The following is a 22,035-nucleotide window of genomic DNA, read 5'->3' on the forward strand; positions in this document are numbered from 1 at the left end:
AAATTCAGATGGGATCCTTTCTTCAAAGAAACTGCTCAGGATCTGGGACAGTAAGCCTAGGAGTAGGAGCTGAAAACCAAAATCCAACCACTGCTCTCTTCAGCCCCTCATGTCTCCGTCCCTAAGGAGTTGGGGAGGAGAGAAGATTCCCAGCCCGTAGGGTTCAAATCTCAACTCCCTGACCTGTAAGCTGTGTGATCTTAGTTACTAAAGCTTCCCGGGCTGTTGTGAGCTTAGAACATAGTAAGCATCTCATAAATGACAGATATCATTCTTATTCTAATTCTTAATACTTGTATTATTATTATTACTTTTTTTTTTTTTACGTTTTATTTATTTTTGAGACAGAGAGAGACAGAGCATGAGCAGGGGAGGGTCAGAGAGAGAGGGAGACACAGAATCCGAAACAGGCTCCAGGCTCCGAGCTGTCAGCCCAGAGCCTGATGCGGGGCTCGAACTCACGGACCGCGAGATCATGACCTGAGCTGAAGTTGGACGCCCAACCGACTGAGCCACCCAGGTGCCCCTATTATTACTTTTTTAAACTACCAAGGCCTGGCCACCTACACCTTACATAGCTATGTATTTCCTTTAATGCATGCACATGTCTTTTTTTTTTTTTTTAACCTTGATTACTAGTGCCTTAAAGGTGCATCACGTCTGACATATGGCCCATCAACCTGGGCAACACAGGTTAGAATTTTCTTTGCCAAAGCTCTAGTAAGAGCTTTGGAACCAACGGATATTTAATAGCTGTGCGACTTTAGGGAAAGGTCTTAAGCTCTCTGAGCTACTTCCCTTATCTGTAAAATGGGAATTCTGAGAGTATTTACTCTTTGGGATTGTTGTGACAATTAAGCAAGCTCATAAATATAAGGGGCTTAGCACAGTGCCTTGGGAGCCCTGATTTATCAAGGCAAGCACTTGGCTGAGAGCAGACCAGCTCATTTTGTGTTTTAAGCCAGGGATTGGCAAATGTTTTCTGTAAAGTGCCAGATAGTAAATATTTTAGGTTTTGCAGGCCAAGAGGCAAAATCAAAGATGTCACACAAGTACTTATATTAACAAACACATTTCCACCACCTTATTATTATTTTTTTTTTGCACAACCTTATTAATGATATTCAAAACACTAATAACAGAGAACAATTTTAAATCGATACACCTGTTATAAGAAGAATGAATTGTTTTGTGGGGGATAACATTTCACTTAGAGTTTGAATGTAAAAACCATTCGTAGGTCAAGGGCCATACAATGATAGTCAGTGAAATGGATTTTGCCATCAGGCCACATTCTTCTCTATCCTTACGTTGATGGGGGTAGGGGGCTAAGTGTTAGAAAGTCACCCTGATAACCAGGGCTACAACTTGGGGGGAGCAGAACTTTACATGTTCAAGTGTCTCTACCATTAGTGATCATTTCTTTGGTGAACAGACATTCCAGAATTAACTCTTGAGTTGTTGTCTTTCCTCCTTGAGTTTCTTTTTTTTTTTTTTTTTATTTTTTTATTTTTTTCAATGTTTATTTATTTTTGGGACAGAGAGAGACAGAGCATGAACGGGGGAGGGGCAGAGAGAGAGGGAGACACAGAATCGGAAACAGGCTCCAGGCTCCGAGCCATCAGCCCAGAGCCTGACGCGGGGCTCGAACTCACGGACCGCGAGATCGTGACCTGGCTGAAGTCGGACGCTCAACCGACTGCGCCACCCAGGCGCCCCATCCTCCTTGAGTTTCCTAGTTAACACCGAACATTAATTTTTACTGATCTTCCTGAACATTCCATTTCCTGCTCAGCCCCATAGGGAATGTTCCACTGACAAATGGGGTGCTCATAATGCTCCGTTGTAAGTTAGAAATAATTTTAGAGATGGTGGCACTCTCTTTCTCACACTGCCCACAAAGCCCACATAAGCCACAAGGTACGTAACTGACTGGACCCAAGACAGGGAATTCCTGAGTACAGCCACAGAGAAGGAAGGAAGGATGTACTTTTCAGGTGAAAACATAAACTCTCCCAATATCTGCAAAATGGGATTTTAACAGTGTCAAGCGCTTAAGTAGGTTAGATGAATAAATGAGTATTAAGTGAATTAACATTAGTTAAGGGCTGAGGAGGTTGTCTGGCACAGCATAAGTACCTATTTAAGTACTTGTTACCTGACTCTTGTTATCAAAGGGCAGTTTGACTCCAAACCCATCCTGATTAGGGCATGCTGCCTCCAACTCTGATCCAAATTAGTAATTTGAATTCAAAACATTCCTTTCCCAGCCACTTACCTAGTTGAGAAAAATATTTGAAACACTATTTATACCACCATTCATTCCATTAAACCATAATAAGAAGGTTCTGTGCATTACTAGATAAAAGAATTGAAAGGGAATGAATCTCATATTCCACTTTCAAGGATCCCAGTGCTGTATGCAGACAATATTATATTTTAATAATTAATTGTTCATCAAAGAAAAAGATGAAGAACAGGGATGCTAAATTCAAAGTTATTCAAATTGCAGAAATGAATAATGTATGACTTTTATATTAAATACACACTGTATTAAGTAGTCTACATTTCACCCAACTCTGTCTTTCATTTTTAAGCATTTTGCACGACAATATGAATAATCAGTTAGGGGAGGTTTATTTAGAAAAAGAAATACCTTATTTGAATGCAAACGGAGTATATCCGAAGATGATTAAATTTTTCTTATCAATTAGAAAATTTTGTATGAGGGCTTTAAAGTCATGGTCAACCATTAAACCCAGCGCAGCCCAGTTATCCTTTTCAACACTAAATTAGAACTGGCTCGATTCTGTTCAATTTCTTATTTCTGATAGCAGTGCCAGGAGGCAATCTTTAATTAAAGAAAATTTGAAAGATTCAAACATGCATAATTGGATTAAAAATGTGATCATTAAAACATTAGATGATAATCATCTGATTGATTGCATTTTTCAGTGTGTTAATAACCTAATATTTTCAATGCTTTGGTTATATAGGAAGGAAGAAATCCCTTTAGAAGGTACGATGAACAATCAAAATACAAATGAGACCTATACAGTAACCAGGAATTATGGAATGAGACTGAAACACAAACAAGCAGACCTACCCCGAGGAACACAGTGTCACATGGGGCAGAATGTGGCGGACCCTAAGGGAGGGATATCTGTGCCATTCTTCAAATGAGCAATCAATTTCAGGGAAGTGTGTAAGATAAACAAATCAAAGAAAGCCCAAGCTTCTGTCTTTAGCCCAATGACTGCTGAGTTTCTTCAGGATTTCCCAAAACTTTTTGTAAGGAAAAGCTATTATGTTTTCCTTAACCGCTTAAAGTCACTGGGGTAGGACTGGTCTTCTGCTTCCTGCTGGGAAGCGTAGGGAGAGAGTGACATTGGAAAACACTGGGTCACAGGTCACTCTACACGGGGCAAGAAGATTTATGACACTGCTGCTCAGAGTTAACGTTCATGCACATCACCTGGGGAGCTTGTTAAAATGGAGATTCTGATCCGGTAAGTCTGGGTTTGAGCGGAGAATCTGCATTTTTCACAATACTGAGTATATTAGAGTAGTCAGTTTCTGTGGGAACTGTATTAATGGGCCCCCACAGTGTCCGCAGCATCATCCACTGCTACTTTCTGACTCTTAGGTACAGCCACACATGATCACATTACCCAGGGCCTTTGCACTGGCTCTTTGCTCTGAAACATTTCCTCACTGCTCTATTCATGGCTAATTTTAGAGCAAATGCCTTTCAGCTGCTAATAACTTAGTCTGATTTGAATGACACATTTCTCAGTGAGGTCTTCCCTGACTACTATTTTGAAAATGACAATTTTCAGGGCAGGCTCATGAAGGAAGCATTTGATTAAAAACCTGAAGGCAGAAATGAGCCATGCAGCAACCTAGAGAGAACATTCCAGGCAGAGAGAAAGGTGCAAAGGGATTCTTCCTGGTGTGTGGCTGGGGTGAAGTGAACAAGAGGGAAGGTAGAAGGAAAAGTTCAAGAGCCCCAAATTTGATAGGCTCTAGGAGGAAAAAGATCAGCTGTTGGTTAAAGTACAATCTGGAATTAGGTTAAAAATTGTCAAGATGCCATCGATGACTCTATGAGTCTAGAAACATGAGTCTATGAGTCTAGAAACCCAGAGTCTGATCCTGGGTTAAGTCTGGATCAGCCATGAATGGGCTGTATGATTTGAGAATGGCTTTCGTGTGACAAGCTGGTGACCAAAGGGCCTGCTGACCACAGGAATGGAAAATGGAGGTCATGATAGAAATAAAGAGCCTGAGGGCCTGAATCCAGGGGATTTAGGAGCATGGCATCTAGATGCCCTCATGGAAGTCAGAAAGCACTGGATTATAATTAAGATGGTGGCAGAGGCCTCCTAGAAAGAGCTGAGGAATTAATTTTATGATCTAAATACAAGCAATGATACCTGCTCTGTATAAATGGATGTTGGCTATTAGGTAGGTCATCTCCCTGACATCAGCAAGGAGGAAGGAATGGGAAAGGTGGAGCAATGGAAAAGTGCCTGGCCCGTAAGAGGCTTCATGATAGATGATTTTAGGGAACAAGCCTAAAGTTACAACTAGGGGATCCTGGGGAAGTCCCCCAAGAATCACAAAGAACTGAGGGATTCCAAAGAGTTACAGGGGACGTTGGTTCCATTTCATTTTACAAATGAGGACAATGAGGTCCAAAGGGGGACAGTGACTGAACCACGACCACACAGTGAAGTAGAAGTGAATCTGGGTCTCGGATGCCCAGCGCCAGGCTGTTTCTTATCCTATTCTGGGTCCCTGGGCTCTGAGTTCCTCCCCTGCCCTGATGTAAAAATGATGGGAGGAAATCTCACTGAAGAATGAAGAACTTGCCTTTTATAAACATAAATCTAACCCTGACACTGCCCAGGTCAAATCTTCCAGTGGTTTCTCACTTCAATTAGAATAAAATCCAAACTGCTTACCGTGGCCACGAGGCCCTATATGATCTATCTACCTCCGCAGCCCTTCACCTCTGCGCTCGCCTTTGCTGACAACCCACCTGTCTCCTCACCTTGCTGTTCCTCGCCCACCTTGCTTGAATGCTCCTCCCCAGCGTCACTCCATATGGGGGATTTCTTTTCACCCTGAGTCCTGCAAGGTGAAAGGTTATCTCCTCAGAGCCTATCTCAGACACCCCATCTTGGTATGTTCCTGCTGCATTCACTGTATCACACCTAGTTCAATTCCTTCCCACTCTGCTTTTACTTGTTTACTGTCTGTCTTCCCCAAGAGACTGATTGCTCCACAAGGGCAAACACCTCGCCTTTCCCGTTCACCCCATATACCCAATAACTAAAACACTGCCTGGAACATAGCAGGTGCCTAATAGTTATGTGAAAAGAGAATGAAGGAACAAACAAGCATGGTAGTTGGGATATCTTAAATAACCAGTGCATCCTAGATATTGTGTCTCTTTCATATCTAAGTCACTGACAATTATAAGACACATCATTATGTCAAGGCAACATGCCGCTAATTAAACAATGACATGACATCATGTGTAAGATGCATCCTGACTTTAGAGTTGTTAAAATATGAAGAAATGGAAAAAAAAAAACCAACAAAACCTGTAACTATGTGTGAGGATGGATATTAACCAGACTTGGTGTGGTGATCACTTCACAATGTACACATACATTAAATCATTAGACTGTATACCTGAAACTGATATAATGTCAGGACACAAATATATGACCAAAAATATATGAAGAAATGAGAGTCACACAATTGATGACATCAGGATATTGACATGACATTTTCAACAAGATTCACATGAAAGGACTCCATCGTCTTTATGAGCCTACTAGAAGCTGGGTCGGGGCCTATTTTATGTGACCACAGTATAGAGTGCTCATGGGGCCAGGCAGCAGCATTGACTCCCATCTGTTTATCCTGACTAGGTTCTCTAGCCTCAGTTTACCCTTCAATGACCTGAACCCCTGGACTGCATTCCACAGTGTAGTATGTTCTACAGATCACCTCTTCTTACCAGAGCACATTTATATGTATGACCTCAGGGTCAGGCACTGCTGTAGATGTTCTCTAAATGAGGCCTCACAACTCAGTGAAGTAGGTATCATCATCCTGATGAGGGCTGATAATCTGCCCAAGGTCATGGCTGTACAGACCTCGGTCTCATTACAGTCTGTGTAATGGCTTAATAGTGGTCTCTTCTCTTTAGCAGGCTGGAGGCTCCATTATGGCCAGACTGTGGCAACCAACTATACCCTCAGTACATAACACAGTGCCTTAAAGAGTAGGTCATTTATACATGGCTGAAAAAAACATTTTTGATCAAACTAAATCACGAAGTAACTCTAAGTCAAAAGTGGCCCAGGGGCCAGATCTAACCTAGCACCTGTTTTTGTAAATGAAGTTTTATTGGAACATAGCCATGGCCATTTGTATACAAACTGTCTATGCCCGCTTCCAGGTTACAACTAAACAACCGAGTTGTTGCAGCAGAGAACATATGGCCAGCAATGCCTAAAATCTTTGCTATCAATCCCTTTACAGAGAGAGTTTGCTGATCCCTGTGCCTGTATGAAGAGGAGCAGGATATTTAAAAGAGGGGGCAACAAGCAATCCCATTTGAGAATGAATGGGGCAACCTACACAAGGCTGTAGAGGTGTGACTGTTACTTCTGCTTCTTAGACATTCTCCACCAGTGGGCATTCAACTCTCCACCAGAGAATGTAATTCTCTGCCCACTGGCCCTTCCTATAGGCTCATGACCATAACATGAAGAGCTGGTGTTATTCCAAGTTCTGAGCAAAGGCTGCTTGACTGGGAAAGAGCCCACCTGATTAATCGGAATCTTGAATTCAAGCGCCCAAAGACCCACTCCAAGGGCATGGAACAGCCACTCCATCCTGGTTCAAAGACATCTAGGCTCCTTGAGTTTACTGGTCCCGTCAGTTGGCCGAACGTGGCATTTTGATTTAAGGGTTGGCATTTGAGTAAAATGTATGTTGACATGAATATTTCCAAAGAAACACAAAAAGCAGAGTCTTGTCAACAATTAAGGAAATGAACAGGATATTTAAATTATAGAGTCATACAGTGACAAAAACCCAGTACTGTCACTGAACAGGTCCACTGCTCGCCTCTCTCCCCTACCCAGTGGTTGTAAATGACCGGGTATGTACATTGTTTTAGTGTCCTTCTGAAGCTCAATCAGACCTAATTCACAGAGGAGAAAGTGAGGCTCACAAGAATGAAGTGATTTTGACAAAAATCCGGAAGTTAATCAATGATGGAAATAGGAACTGGCCGAGCAGAGCTGGCAAGAGAATGTATTTTAGGATCTAATAAAACTGGGATCAAATTACTGTTCCACTCCATGAGCTGGGACAAATCAGCCGAGGTCTCTGCACCTCAGTTGACCCATCTGTAGCACAAGATTAAGAATTTTACCTCACTGCGCTGTTGGGTAGGATTCATTAGGATTATACGTGCAGAACATCTGGGCAGGGTTAGGCCCACACCCAGGCATTACCAGATGAGAGGATCTTCTTCGTTTCCCACACTTTTTGATTCCTTGCCCACGACCCCTTCCCCTGATCTCAAAGGGACTGGCTACCCCAATCACTTTGTGACCATTTTCTTCCTCATGTGGTTTTATTTTGCATGACTCAACTCACTCCAGCAACATTCTATTTCAACACCCAGGTAGTGACGGAAGCAGCACTCAGGGATCCGCAATCATATCCCGTCACCTCCATACTCACATCAATAAGTAACAACAGTAATGGGAATGGTGATGGGGAAGGGGGCAGTGACAGCAGCTGAGGTTGACGCTGACCGTGTGCTAGGCACAGCAGGTACAAGAAGTCACTGACTCCTCAGGACAAACCAGTAAGGTTGGCATTATTATTACCTCATTATACAGCTGAGAAACCAGAGCCACAAAAAGCTTATGTGACTTGTGCAGGCTGTGCCTAGTCCAAATAATCCTGGTATTAATCCCGGAGCCTTGCTCTTGGCCATGCCACCATGGCGCCTCTCCCGTGCCAAGGTGACATTGGTATAGCACGGTGGGAAAACCACACAAAGTAGCCCCAGGTACTTCAGTGAGCACCTTTGCAGTAGATGACAGGAGACATAATTTAAACTTTTCTCTTTGCCTTCCACATCCCATTGAAACAACCAGGAAAAGGGCATTTCCTTGGGCTCCCATGATCCTGTGCAAATGATCATATACTGACAGAGAAGGCTGGGCCAAATGACACCTAGCCTCAAATTCAAATCCAATGTAAAGGGAATCACTTTTGAAGTCCTTTTCTGTCTTAACATTATTGGTAACAACACTGTGAGTGATAAGATAGAAGCCGCACAGCATCCCATTTCCTGGCCCTGGCTAAGAAAAGAAATGGAAATAGCTCCCATCTACGGTGGTAGTTCTGACACGTTAAAGTCCAGGAAACTGTGGAAATGGCTTAAGTGCGCCTGTTTCTCGAAGATTTTGAGATCAAAAGTGTTCAGATAAGCATCTGCCCTTCCTGGATCCATAACAGATGTGAGCCAATTAGCCAAGACCAGGGTACTGAATATTTATAGCACACTTCAGGAAAGTTCCATGTAATTAAATGCCAGAGACATAAACTTCAAACAGGAAATTTTGTCGCATGTTAAGATGTTCAAAACTATCAGTGGGCTGCTAGATGATATAGCATCGGGTTTCCTATTGAAAAGGGAGAAAATAATTTGATTTCTTTAAGGTAAACATTAAACCGGAACTCTAATTAATTCAGTTGAAACACATTCGGATTACATGGCGATTTGGGTGAGATCAAAAGTGAAGCCCATCTCTGAAAAGTCTATCAAATGGTTAAGTAATGACATGAGTAGACACTTACATCATCCCAACATGAACAAGCCACTAACTCTATTAGCACAGTGACCGTAATAGCTACCATTTAGTTAAGGCAGGGTTGGCAAACTTTTTCTATAAAGGGCCAGAGAGTAAGTGTTTAAGGCTTTGTGGGCCTTAACTCTCTGTGTTACAGCCGCTGAATTCTGCTGTCATGGTGCAGAAGCTGTCACAGACAATATGTACACAAATGAGTGTGGCTGTGTTCCAGTAAAACTTTATTTACAAAAATGGGCAGCAGGGAAGATTTGGCTCACAGATTGCACTTGCTGGTTGATGATTTAGAGGACAGTGGACAGGTGCCAGCCACCCTTTCTTCTTAGTTATTTCCTTATCGGAATGCATGTAGCATTAACACCTATGGGGCCTTATCCCCATCTTACAAGGGGGAACCCAAGCGACAGAGAAATGCAATGATTTGTTCCAGGATCACACAGCTCCCAATGGGGCAAGCCAGAATTCAAACCCAAGACAGACTACATTCTGAAGCACTGTTTCAGGATCCAGTGTTCCTAAAGTCACATTATATGTGAAAAATAACAAATGCCATTTCTTTAAAAATATTCTAGGGGCACCTGGGTGGCGCAGTCGGTTAAGCGTCCGACTTCAGCCAGGTCACGATCTCGCGGTCCGTGAGTTCGAGCCCCGCGTCGGGCTCTGGGCTGATGGCTCAGAGCCTGGAGCCTGTTTCCGATTCTGTGTCTCCCTCTCTCTCTGCCCCTCGCCTATTCATGCTCTCTCTCTGTCCCAAAAATAAATAAACGTTAAAAAAAAAAAATTCTATAACAGACTTTTCAGAAAACTCATTCCAATGTTCTAATTGTTTATTCATATGAACACAGGAGATTACTCTGCAGGTGAAGAATATTAGTCTTTTTAATCTTCACCACCAAGAATGGGATGCTCCCCCCCCCCACCACACACACACAAAAGTTTCCTCATGATATTAAAATTGCCCTAAAGGCAGGGAAAATCTCGTTCATCATTTTATCCTCAACACCTTCGCTAGCACTTTGTAGGCCCTCCAAGGATGACAGGACGCATAAACTCTATGATTAAAGAAGCTTAAAGTTCACATACACAAAACAGGCAAGAAGTCCTCAAACCACATCAAATCATCTCTGCCCCATCTTCTTGCTGCTGGACTGTAATGACACATAATACTATTTCTGTCTAGTAGCTGAATTTCCCCCCAAAGGTCCCTTGTCCTGGGATTTGTCCTTTTCTTCCAAAGTTCATGCAAGACTCTTTTTAGGAACTTGAGCCATTTAGCCACAGACAGAAAGTTTATGCCAAGATCTTGACCCCAGGGATAATCACAATGGTGCAAGAATGATGATGGCAGAACATGGTCCCGTTAAGCATTTCTTTGCATGTCCTTTCTACAGTCTGTATAACAAACCTAAATCAAGGCTGAAAGAGGCAGGTGGTGACCCTGGCAGAGAACAGAGGGGGAGATGGTCTGGGAGTAAAGAGGGCCAATCTCAAGTCACAAAGACCTTGATTCAAGCCACTCAGGCAATGCCTGCTTTGCTTACCTTTCTATATAAAGGGGGACAGGATAACTGTATCTCAGAGGCTTTCTGGAGCATTCACTGGTGCCTGTCCAGATAATTAGACCCTGGCCTGGTGCAGAGACAGCCTGCACCAGCACAGTAGCAGTGGGGAGCCTTTGTTTTTAAACCTGAGACCTGATTCCCCATCCCCTTTGTTTCTGATTTCCTTTTTCCAAATTCCAAAAGGAGTCGTTGGCTCTCAAAGTCATCTCTTAATGATAGAATCCCAAGGTGGCCACAGTCCTTTCTTTGGCCTGCAATCAATTTGCAGAGAGAACAAACAGTCTGTCAGGGGTACTTACGGTGAAGCGTTTTTTAAAAGGTGCTGTCACTCCCCTCTTTGCTTGTTGTAAGGCCACTTGGTACCTGATGTGTCCCACAGGAAAGTGGTGTCGGAATCTCTTACTTTCTAAAGCTAATGACTGTCTTCTTTGATTGTGAAATTTAACACACACGCAGAAGGGTGCACAAAACATAAATATACTGTTGACAAATCATCCTAAAGTGAAACCTGGGGTGACCAGAACAGGGGCAGCCCTTTGCACCCTCCCTGGGCCGGTGCCTCATCACTTTCCCATCCTGCCCCAACAAGTAACCGGCATCCTCTTTTTACAAGTCATTGTTACTTTGTTTTTCTTTTAGTATTACCACCTACAGATGCACCCCTAAACAATATAGGCTAAGTTTTCTCCGGATTTGAACTTGACATGGAGGAATACTTTACACATTCTTCAGATTCTTGCTTTACGTTGTGGTTCTCGTATGTGCCCAGGTTGTTGAGAGGTATAGGATCCCACCCCTTTCCATCAGGGTGGAATGTTCTATTGTAAAACTGTACTGTGTTTATCTAGCTTGCTGATGATAGGCATGTGAGGCATTTCTAGGTTTGGGCAGTCAGAAAAAACAATGTCACCGATGTTCTTGTACACATCTCATGGTACACTTTCATCTGTGTTCTCTAGGGCACATACACATACAGGAGCTGGTATACCGTCAGGATTTTTAATATTTGGCTATCTGGTGCATACTGCCAGATTATTTTTGGGTTTTGTGAATGTATTACCTTTGAGAAATCAATATGCGATATACACAGGTCATTCTTTAATTTACAGTCATGTGAGCAAATCTACGGGGACAGTGTGGTGAATTTTTATATTATACCTTATGTAATCATCCTCCAGATCAAGATACATAATACTTTTATCACCTGAGAAAATTCCCTCATGTCTCCTCTCATTTACTATACCCCTCCATCTCACTATTTTGGCTTTTACCATCCAAGATTAGGTTTTTTTCTGTTCTTGAACTTGAGAGAAATGGAACTAAGCTGTATGTGCTCTTCTGTTTTCAAGTAAGTCAAGCAGCTGGTTACTTTTAATTGCTGCATAATACTCCACTGTCTGGCGATACTACAACTTGCATATTCAGGCTTCCATTGGTGGACATTTGGGTTGTTTCCACTTTGTGGCTAATATACACAAAGTTCCCATGGGCAAGTCTTTCTGTGGACATTTCTCTTGGGTGTATACCCACATGGGGGCTTGCCAGCTCAGAGGATAAGGCGTATGTACAGCGCTGGCAGAAACGGCCAAATGGCAAAAAAAAGAAAAAGAAAAAAAGAAAAAAAAAGGTGGGGGGAGCGGGGCGCCTGGGTGGCTCAGTCGGTTAAGCATCCGACTTCAGCTCAGGTCGTGGTCTTGCAGTCCATGAGTTCGAACCCCATGTTGGGGTCTGTGCTGACAGCTCAAAGCTTGGAGCCTGCCTCCGATTCTGTGTCTCCCTCTCTCTCTGTCCCTCCCCTGCTCACATTCTGTCTCCCTCTCTGTCAAAAATAAATAAACATTAAAAAAAGAAAAACGAACAAAAGAAATAGCCACACGGCTTTCAGAGAGGCTGAACCATTGGCATCTCCACAGCAGCTCTCCTCGAGTGGCAAGGGTGCCGTGCCCCGGGCTGCTTTCTTTTAAAACAGTGTATGTTTAACATATCACATACATGTCACATATGATGTGTATAACATATCAGCAGGTGTACAAAACAAAGGCCCTCCCCCCATCCTTTAGAGGAAATTCAGATTGCTCAAGGCCCGGAGTCCCTTTCCAGTTCTTTTTGATGGGCAGAAACCTCAATCCTAGCAGGTGGAATATGGAAAAAAAAAAAAACAGATGCAAATGTACCTGCTCCTACCATCACACGGAAACACTTGGCCAGGGAGTCACTTATATTTGCAAATTTCCTTTATCTCTCCCTTTCTGCCCAACGCCTGGGTGACTCCAGTGATTCGACATTGTCCATACATTTGGACAGCTGATGAGCATTCCAGGGCAGGGGAGAAAATGGGTGTCAAACATTCCAGAAATGAACCCAGTAGAAAACTAGTCAATCGGGGAAGCTATTTTGCAAAGAAAGTTTTGATCTTGTCATAGCCCCAACTTCCATCACTGAAAAACTTGGAAGAGCCTTGTTTTTTTACTTTAATTGAAGGGTGTTCTCAGGTGATCATTCATTTGTACTTTCACAGAGAGCTTTCTCGGAAGAGGCTGGTCAGAGAGGACAGGGGGAGGAGCCTTCTGGCTCTGCGTGGTGTCTGAGTCGATCTCTAACTGTCCCCCTCACAGTTCCTCTGAAGGAGAAAGATACCGTCCTGCTCACTAAGGTAGTACATTCAACAGAAGATGGAAAGGACAGTGAGGAGGGTAACAGGAAAAGAGGGACAGAGAGTCAAAGCTCAACAACCAAGCAATCACTACGAGCACGCTTCCTTGCAAAAACAAAAAATTGGGGACAAGAGAGACAAGAGAGAGTGGTTGAGTGTCGCGATGCCTCTTGACAGTATTCTAGAATATGTACATAAACAGGCTGCTGGATTTTGTGTGGATATTATAAAAAAGGAACAGAGGAGTAGGTAATCCAAAAAAATGAAAGAAAAAAAAACTTTTTAATTGACACAGGATATAATATACATTTCTGAGCACTGGTCAATTGGGTAAAACTAGTTTTAAGAGAAGGATACATTTCTATACCTACTCACATACGAGTTTCTTTTTTCTCTTTTTTCTTAAATGGGTTAAAAAAAACAGAGCTAGATTAAGTTTTTCAGAACCAATATTTCTATCAGGTGTGGCTACTATTAAGGGCTGGGTCCTGAATACAGAAAGCAGCGTACGTGACTGAGTCCATGCTGTGAACAGGATTCACAATATCTCCCTAAATCTTTCCCCCCCAGTGGATATTGGTGGTGGTGTGTGAATAAAACACCTGACTATACATATGTTTTACTGCATCCATGTACTGCTCTTTGGATAGATGGGGCCAGAATCAATGGCAAATCACAGCTCTCTATTTCTATTTCTTTTTTTTTTTTTAATGTTTATTTATTATTGAGAGACAGAGAGACACAGAGCATGAGCAGGGGAGGGGCAGAGACAGGGTGAGACACAGAATCTGAAACAGGCTCCAGGTTCTGAGCTGTCAGCACAGAGCCTGATGCAGGGCTCGAACCCACAAACCGTGAGATCATGACCTGAGCTGAAGTCGGTTGCCCAACAAACTGGGCCACCCAGGCGCCCCTCTATTTCTATTTCTGCATGGCTCTCAAGTTTATAAAAATCACAATTCACCTAAAAAATGAACACATAAGAAACAACACTTTATGTTGCCATGGGGTTTCTAGATCTCTCTCCCCATCAACGAAGAAGCAATGTTGCTGAGCTCAGAGCTCCAACATGCTACATGCACTCACCACTAGAGACCTTCGTCTACAGGGATGCTGCTTAAAACCCTGAAACATTCCCCTCTCCACCTGGACAGCTTCTATGTACTCTTTAGGTCTGAGTGGTCATTCTGTCTGAGATGTCTCCTCTGTACCCCCAAATACGTTAAACCTGCTGCTCCCCACTTTCTAATGCAATGACAATGCTTAATCGTATGTCTCCCCCAAGACTTTATAAATGCAAGGAGGGCAGGTCTGTCTGCTGTGCTCTCTCTGCCTAGCTTAGTAGTATGCTTAGATTAGGCACTTATGGGGTGGCTCAGTTGGTTAAGTGTCTGATGTGGGCTCAGGCCACGATCTCACGGTTTGTGAGTTCGAGCCCTGCATCGGGCTCTCTGTTGTCAGCACAGGGCCCGCTTTGGATTTTCCATCCCCTTCTCTCTCTGTCCCTCCCCAGTTTGTTCTCACTTACTCTCTCTCTTTCTCTTTCTCTCAAAATAAATAAATAAACTAAAAACAAAAACAAAAACAAAAATATCAGGCACTTAATAACTAGGCACAAAAGGAATAAGCACTGCTTCTAAGAACCTCTGAGCATTTTAAAAGTGAGAGCACCAATAAAAAAAAATTCTTGGGAAATGGGACTAGGAGAACGTCTTTGGAAGGAAGATGAGAACCTCCGTGCCAGCCAAGGGAGGGCAGGCCTAAGGTCTTCCTTCCAGAGACAAACTGCCAGCAGGAGCCTTGTTATCTGGCAGCCTCCAGCTGCCGCACCTTCAGGATTGACCATGGTGTGCTCACGGAGGCTGGCCTTGCTGGCACACTCTAGCCGGTGACTGCCCACGACAGGGGAACCCAGGCTGGGCCACTCCTGCCCAACGCAGGATGTCTCTCCCAGGCAGTCTTGGCTCTGAGGTGCTCCGATGGCCTGGCCAACACTTCTTGTTTTTGTTCTTGTTCTTCTTCTTTTTAAGTTAATTAATTAATTAAATATAATTTATTGTCAAAGTGACTTCCATACAACACCCAGTGCTCATCCCAACAAGTGTCCTCCTCCATGCCCATCACCCATTTTCCCCTGTCCCCAACCTCCCATCAACCCTCAGTTTGTTCTCTGTATTTAAGAGTCTCTTCTGGTTTGCCTCCCTCCCTCTCTGTTTGTAACCTTTTTTCCCCCTCCCCCTCCCCCATGGTCTTCTGCTGAGTGTCTCAGGAGCCACGTATGAGCAAAAACATATGGTATCTGTCTTAGAGGGGAAAGTGGGCGATGGGCATCGAGGAGGGCACTTGTTGAGATAAGCACTGGGTGTTGCACAGAAACCAATTTGACAATAAATTATATATATATTTTTTTTTTTTAAATTTTTTTTTCAACGTTTTTATTTATTTTTGGGACAGAGAGAGACAGAGCATGAACGGGGGAGGGGCAGAGAGAGAGGGAGACACAGAATCGGAAACAGGCTCCAGGCTCTGAGCCATCAGCCCAGAGCCCGACGCGGGGCTCGAACTCACGGACCGCGAGATCGTGACCTGGCTGAAGTCGGACGCTTAACCGACTGCGCCACCCAGGCGCCCCTAAATTATATTTTTAAAATATGGTATCTTTCTCTGACTTATTTCACTTAGCATAATACCCTCCAGTTTCATCCACGTTGCTACAAAAGGCCAGATTTCATTCTTTCTCATGGCCAAGTAGTATTCCATTGTATATATAAACCACATCTTCTTTATCCATTCATCAGTTGATGGACATTTAGGCTCTTTCCATAATGTGGCTATTGTTGAAAGTGCTGCTATAAACCTTGGGGTACATGTGCTCCTATGAATCAGCACTCCTGTATCCTTTGGATAAATTCCTAGTAGTGTTATTGCTGGGTCATAGGGTTATTGCTATAAGTTCCTAGTGGTGTTATTGCTGGGTCATAGTTCTAGTTTTAATTTTTTGAGGAAACTCCACACTGGCCAAGACTTCCTGAGAGCTGCCTTCAGCCAGTCCTCCTAGATTCCCTCCTCATTCAGAGATGTCAGACCTGTACTGTCATCCCAACGCTCTCCCCATCCAGCCCTGCTCCTCTTTATCCCTCTCCTGCCAAAAAATTCACCTGCACTTAAAACCCCACCTTGCTGTCTGCCTCACAGAGAACCCCGATGACCAAATGCTAAGTAGGACTGGCCAGTATGACCAGATTTCTCACTGGCATTTCAAATGGAAGAACATACAAGATTCTTCCTATTAAAAAAAAAAAAAACCAAAAAAAACCCTTTCATTTAATGAGGAATTAATATTCTAAGATATGACTCCCAGAGCTGAAGAAATAAAACCAATTCTGAACTGTAACAGAAATCCATATTGATCTTTTCCTTTTTACACATTTCTATTGTCATTTCCAAGCCAGAGATTCTGTGAAGGGCACAATTATTTATGTCCCATCAAATTAACAGATCATTCAAATCCCTCACAGGACCTTCAACTGAAAATGCTTCCAGTTCCACCAAAAGTTGTTCTATCGATTGAAAATGTTCATTCTCTTCTGGAAGAATGACAAAAGAGATGTGTGTTTTCACAATCCCCTTGTCACAGGGAAAACCCATGACAGCCTGAGAACGGAGGGTGCAGTCACATTTCCAAGATGTTCTCTGACTCCTTTCTCTTCCCAGTCAGAGCAAAACTCAAGGAGCCTTAGTTTCTTCTCCTCTTCTTCAGGTTTCATATTTTGATATTTTCACTTATTTGTACGTCTGCTTGATCCACTGAGTTGGCGGACATTTACTGAATGTCTATTACTCACCACACACGCAGGGGTTCTTGCCCTCATGACGCGGACACTTCAGTAGGTAATACACGAGTGAATAAAAGACAAGGTTATTTTTTATACCTTCAAACGGTTCCAAGAAAGGAGCCTAGGATGATGTGGTGGGGAGTGGGTGGGCCATGGGATAGGATAATTAAAAAAGAACTTTCATCGCACACAGTGGGCATGCCACACTTCTGCTGTACAAATAAGTAAACTTCCTCCTGCAGGGAATTATTCCTGGCAGATCTCCTCTGACTTCTCCATTAGAAAGTGTGTTGAAACCACAACTCAGGCATCTTTGTCTCCCTCCCAGTGCCAGGTAAACATATAAGAGCAAACACGTAATAGCCTCTTGGAGGGTAATTGTGGATAATGAGGAAGGATATAACACGATTATGCCAGCACAGAGCTCATGAACCAAATGATGACTAGGCAGTGAGTTTACTGAGATTTGGGGATCTGAGAGCTAACAGAAGCCTCCGCTTATCTTTAACATATGGAATCTCCTTCAATTATCATTGTGGAAATAAGAACATGATCTGCCTTAGCTGGTGGAATGCTTCCTCTCTAACTGAAGAATAGGTACCTGTTTCGAAGAGTCTAGAACTCTTCATGGTGTTTTTGTTTTCAAACATGAATAAGTCAGAGGGAAGGAAGGAAATGATCTAGTCATCATTTACTACGTTTCAGGCCCCAAAACTCAATCTACACCACGAACTGGAATTTCTGGAAGGGTTTGGTCAACTGAATGTCCAAGGGGACTTATGGGAAAGGAGCTCAGAATGCACAACATGTTGCCCAAATACCAGCTTTCTTTGCACTTTTGAGGTGTCCAGAGAACAATGCAAATATCCCTACTGTCCAAAACCACCACCGTTGTGACCAACATCAAAACACAAACAAATGCGCAGGCAGAAACAGTTTTGGCAAAGTTGCTCTGTTCTCTAGAGAAACTGTCACATAGCCTACTTCCCAGCTCCATGTGAGGGGTTTGCTTTGGGGCAAACTGAAATTTTGAAGAAGCCGTGGAAATTTCTCACAATGAAAACCTCTACGGGGGTGTTTTCAGCCACCCTATTTTCCTACTTTTCATACGTTTATTATTGTTCACTGCTGCACGATTGAATGGTTATAAGAGAAGGACAATTAATCCAGAATCCTGCTGGCTTCAACTGTACCCTGACAAGTGGTTTTAGTTTCCCTGAGAGAAATGGGGGAAGATGTCTGTTAAGGTCTGCAGAGTTGGCTAATGTTGAAAGACAATCCTCCCAGAAAGGTGTGACAATGTTTTATCACAGCTGTGGAGATGAAGGGTAGATTTATTATGGTTACTAATGCTATTTCTGTCAATGTCTTTGGAATTCTAATTAGATTATTAAAACTTTGCAAATCATGACACTACCTCTAGACTCCATACCTCCCTGTGACAAGGGTACTTTTGAAATTAGAGGATCCTGATGTCATAGCTAATGATGCATTGCCGATAATAAAGTTGCGGGGAAATTCTTCCAATAAAAACCAGTTGGGAAAGACAGAACCCATTTATCTTACTTTCTCTCCCAGTTTTATGCCTGAGGATAAGACGTCTGCTACACAGAACACGGCCTAGCTTTTTCCATGCTAGTGGCTCATGATGCTTGCTCACATGCAGCAAAGTTTAATGACTTGTCACAGCTACTTAAATTTTTTCCCTAAATCTGAGCGGCAAATCAAGAAATTTATTAATGCAAATACACTTGAAAGAAGAGTATTTTTAAGAGAGACATGAGACAGTGGCAGGTTCAACGCATACAAACGGTACATCTTAGGGCATTTTGATTTATAACACATGCATTCAAAGTGGTACCTGAAGAGAAACAAATGGCTTACTGTTAACCCAGATCCATTTTCAGGTAATAAATGGGCATCCTCTTTACCCATCAAATAATGGCTCTAACGCCCTTCAACATCAGTGGATGAGGAATCGGTGTCACCCTGTGTCCTCTGCAAGATAACCCCATTCCTTTAGGTGGAGACCTTAGCTCTTCACATACCAGCAAAAATAAGCGTACATGGCTTACTTACCATGATGTACGACGCCCTTCAACCCATGGATAATAGGATCCAGTGCGGAATTGTCCCTTGGACTGACCTACATGTAAAGGAAACATGATTGGTTAAATCTATTCTGGCATCAGACACAACAGCCTCAGTTTAATCTTCTGAAGAGAAGGGGGTGGGGGAAATAGATGTTATCTAGCAAGCTGCTTAGGTCTTACATATACCATGGCTCTCACCAAACACAGAAGATTTATGACATAATAAAATCAAGTGAGGAAGTCTAAATCAAAAGAAAGAAACTTCTTAGAATACATTAGAACAGGAGAGAAATACCACAGCCCTACTAAAATCTTAAAAAGCAACGGTAAGACTTTCTTCTTGCTTTTGTTTTATTAAAAGTACACCCTGATCTGCTAAAAAGTCATTGAAAGTCATCAAAGAGTGATCCATCATTGACTGAATATTTCAGTACCTTCTTGTGATGTGTCCCCCCCCCCCCCGCTTCTTTTTGGAAAATGGATCTGTGCCCTGCCTGCTCTCCTTTCTGAGGATCCCAGTCTCCTGTGCTTTACCACCACCATACTATAAGAGGAATTTCTAAGACTACCTCGGAGTAGGAGAGGGGAGGACAGGGCAGGAGAGGAGCTTGAAGAGACAGTACCTCCCAACTTCACTTCCCTCTGGGGTTTTTAATTCCCCCCAAAGTCAAGCCTCTTTCCCATTCTTTCCCTTAAGTTTCTGATTATTACTCAGTATAAATTCTCATTCTTGCCCTTTCCAGAAGACTAAAATTCCACCAGCGTATTATAATTTTGGTTTTTAGGTACTTTCTTGTAGACACTAATTAAAATAGTTACAAATGAAATGCAACGACATCTAGATTTTACTTCAAAATAATCCAACAGTGGATAGCAGTTCGAAAAGATGCGACAAGACTGGCTATCAATCAATCATTGATGACCTTAGGTGATGAGTATCAAATGGGTCATGATACAATTTTCTCTATACTTTTTAGAGTGTGTGTTTAACTTTTCCAAAATCCCTTATCTATATGGTCAGCCTATCTCCTGAGTTTTTTTTCAGAAATAGTTTTTATATTTTTAGTTATTTTTAATGTTTATTTATTTTTGAGAGAGAGAGAGAGTGAGCAGGGGAGGCGCAGAGAGACAGGGAGACACAGAATCCGAAGCAGCTCCAGGCTCCAAGCATCAGCGCAGAGCCCGACGCGGGGCTCGACCCCACGAATCGTAAGATCATGACATGAGCTGAAGTTGGATGCTTAACCGAAGGAGCCACCCAGGCGCCCCGGGGTGGGTATTTATATTTAACCCACTTCTAACATAATGAAGTTCAGATATTGGTGAATCTTTCAAGGTGTAGCAAGACCCAACTGGATGTTTCCTAGTTAATTTAGGGTCATTGGAGGTCAAAATTTTAGGGTAACTGAAAATCTCCGACATTCCTTCTCCCTGTTAACAAATCATCCACTGGACTGCCACTCCTAGTGTACTCTCGGACAATACCCATACTTCACACGATTCCTTCTGTTTTCTGCTTCAGCATCTCCACGTTAGCACAGTGGTTCTCACCTGGAGGTGATTTTACCTATCTCCCACTGCCCACACCCATCCTGAGGTCACTGAGCCACGTCTGCAGACATTGTCGGTTGTCACAAGTAGGGACGAAGAAGAGGGGCTACCAGCATCACGTGGTTAGAGGCAAGGCTGCTGCCAAAAATTCCATAGTATTCCGAATAGCCCCCCTACAGCACAGAATTATCTGCCCCAAGATGTCAACGGGGCATAAGGTGAGGTTGAGAAATTCTAGTTGCAGGCACTGTGAGTTAACAGTGATTAATATGTCATTACATATTGATGACAGGAGCCTTGGGTTATGGTGAAATTAAAACACAGGTGTCATTATGTATGGTGTCACATTTATAGACTAATAAAGTGAGGTGGAATTTGGTACTACACCATAAACACTACAGACACTTCAGAAAGGATCAGTGAATAGGAACCCAGTATACCAGATCACAAAGGTGGAATTCTGGGAGTTACCATTAGCATACCTCCGAATTGCCTGACAGGAAGCTCTAGCCAAGGGTTTGACAGACTGGTTGAGCACAAAGCATTCTTGAGAGGTAAACATCCACAAAAAAAGACATCAAAATGAAGACCTCATATTTACACCCTAGCAAATACTCACCAACATTTTACAAACATGCTCAAAACTGGAATCACAACTCAAGAATGCAAGATAAGAGAGTCTACTGGTAAATGTGGCCAAATTTTAGAAGTGAAAGAATAAATAGGAGTGGAGAGAACTATCTTGTATCAAATTGAAGGTATAGACAAAAACATGGTCTTCCTTCTCCTTCTCCAGATTTAGGCTGGTAGAGAAGTTTATGCTACCTCAACCACCCGTAGTTACCCTAATATCTGTGGGAAATGGCAAAAGGGCCACAAACTTGTGTCATGCCTGTCACATGCACCTTTGCAATCTGACTTGGCCACTCCTCCCATCACAAGTGTATACCAACTTCTCCACTCTTTGAAACTGGGCTTGACCCCGTGACTTGCTTTTGCCAAGGGGACATGAGCAAACCTGTATAGGGAGCAGCTTACACAGGGCTTGCATGTAGAGTTTTAACCTCTCTTGGGACTCTGAAATTTCGAGACCACCAGGTGAAGAATCCCAAGCTAGACTCTCGGAGGACAAGATGACATGGGGCAGATAGGCCGTCCCCACTGAGGTAGCTCTAGACTAGCCAGCTTGCTAACTATCAGATAGGACAGTGAGTCTCTCCCAGCCTATCCAGCCTCACATGAACTACCTGAAGGCCCCAGAGACCACCCAAGCTGGTCCCAACCAGACAAACTGCCCAGCTAACCTACAGAACCATAAAGCAATAAAATAATTGTTGTTTTAATTAGTTGGGATCATTTGTTACAGCATAAAATAACTGTTAGGGTTTCAGAGTGTGTATAGAGGTGGAAGATTTGGGACAGACT

The 22,035-nt window shown here is 42.9% G+C and overlaps 1 protein-coding gene across 8 annotated transcripts in view; it reads right to left on the reverse strand.

Moving 5' to 3' along the window:
- PTPRG (protein tyrosine phosphatase receptor type G) overlaps window positions 1–22,035 on the reverse strand; it is a 721,980-nt gene that overhangs the window by 151,689 nt on the left and 548,256 nt on the right. For all 8 annotated transcript variants that reach the window (XM_086697741.1, XM_086697739.1, XM_086697740.1 and 5 more), the window contains one exon: window positions 19,046–19,112. In XM_086697741.1, coding sequence (XP_086553867.1) covers window positions 19,046–19,112 — 67 coding nt within the window. The remainder of the gene's footprint in view (window positions 1–19,045; window positions 19,113–22,035) is intronic.

The sequence above is a fragment of the Puma concolor genome, chromosome A2 (assembly GCF_028749965.1).
Source record: "Puma concolor isolate L17-30 chromosome A2, mPumCon1.1.hap2, whole genome shotgun sequence".
Lineage (NCBI taxonomy): Eukaryota > Metazoa > Chordata > Mammalia > Carnivora > Felidae > Puma > Puma concolor.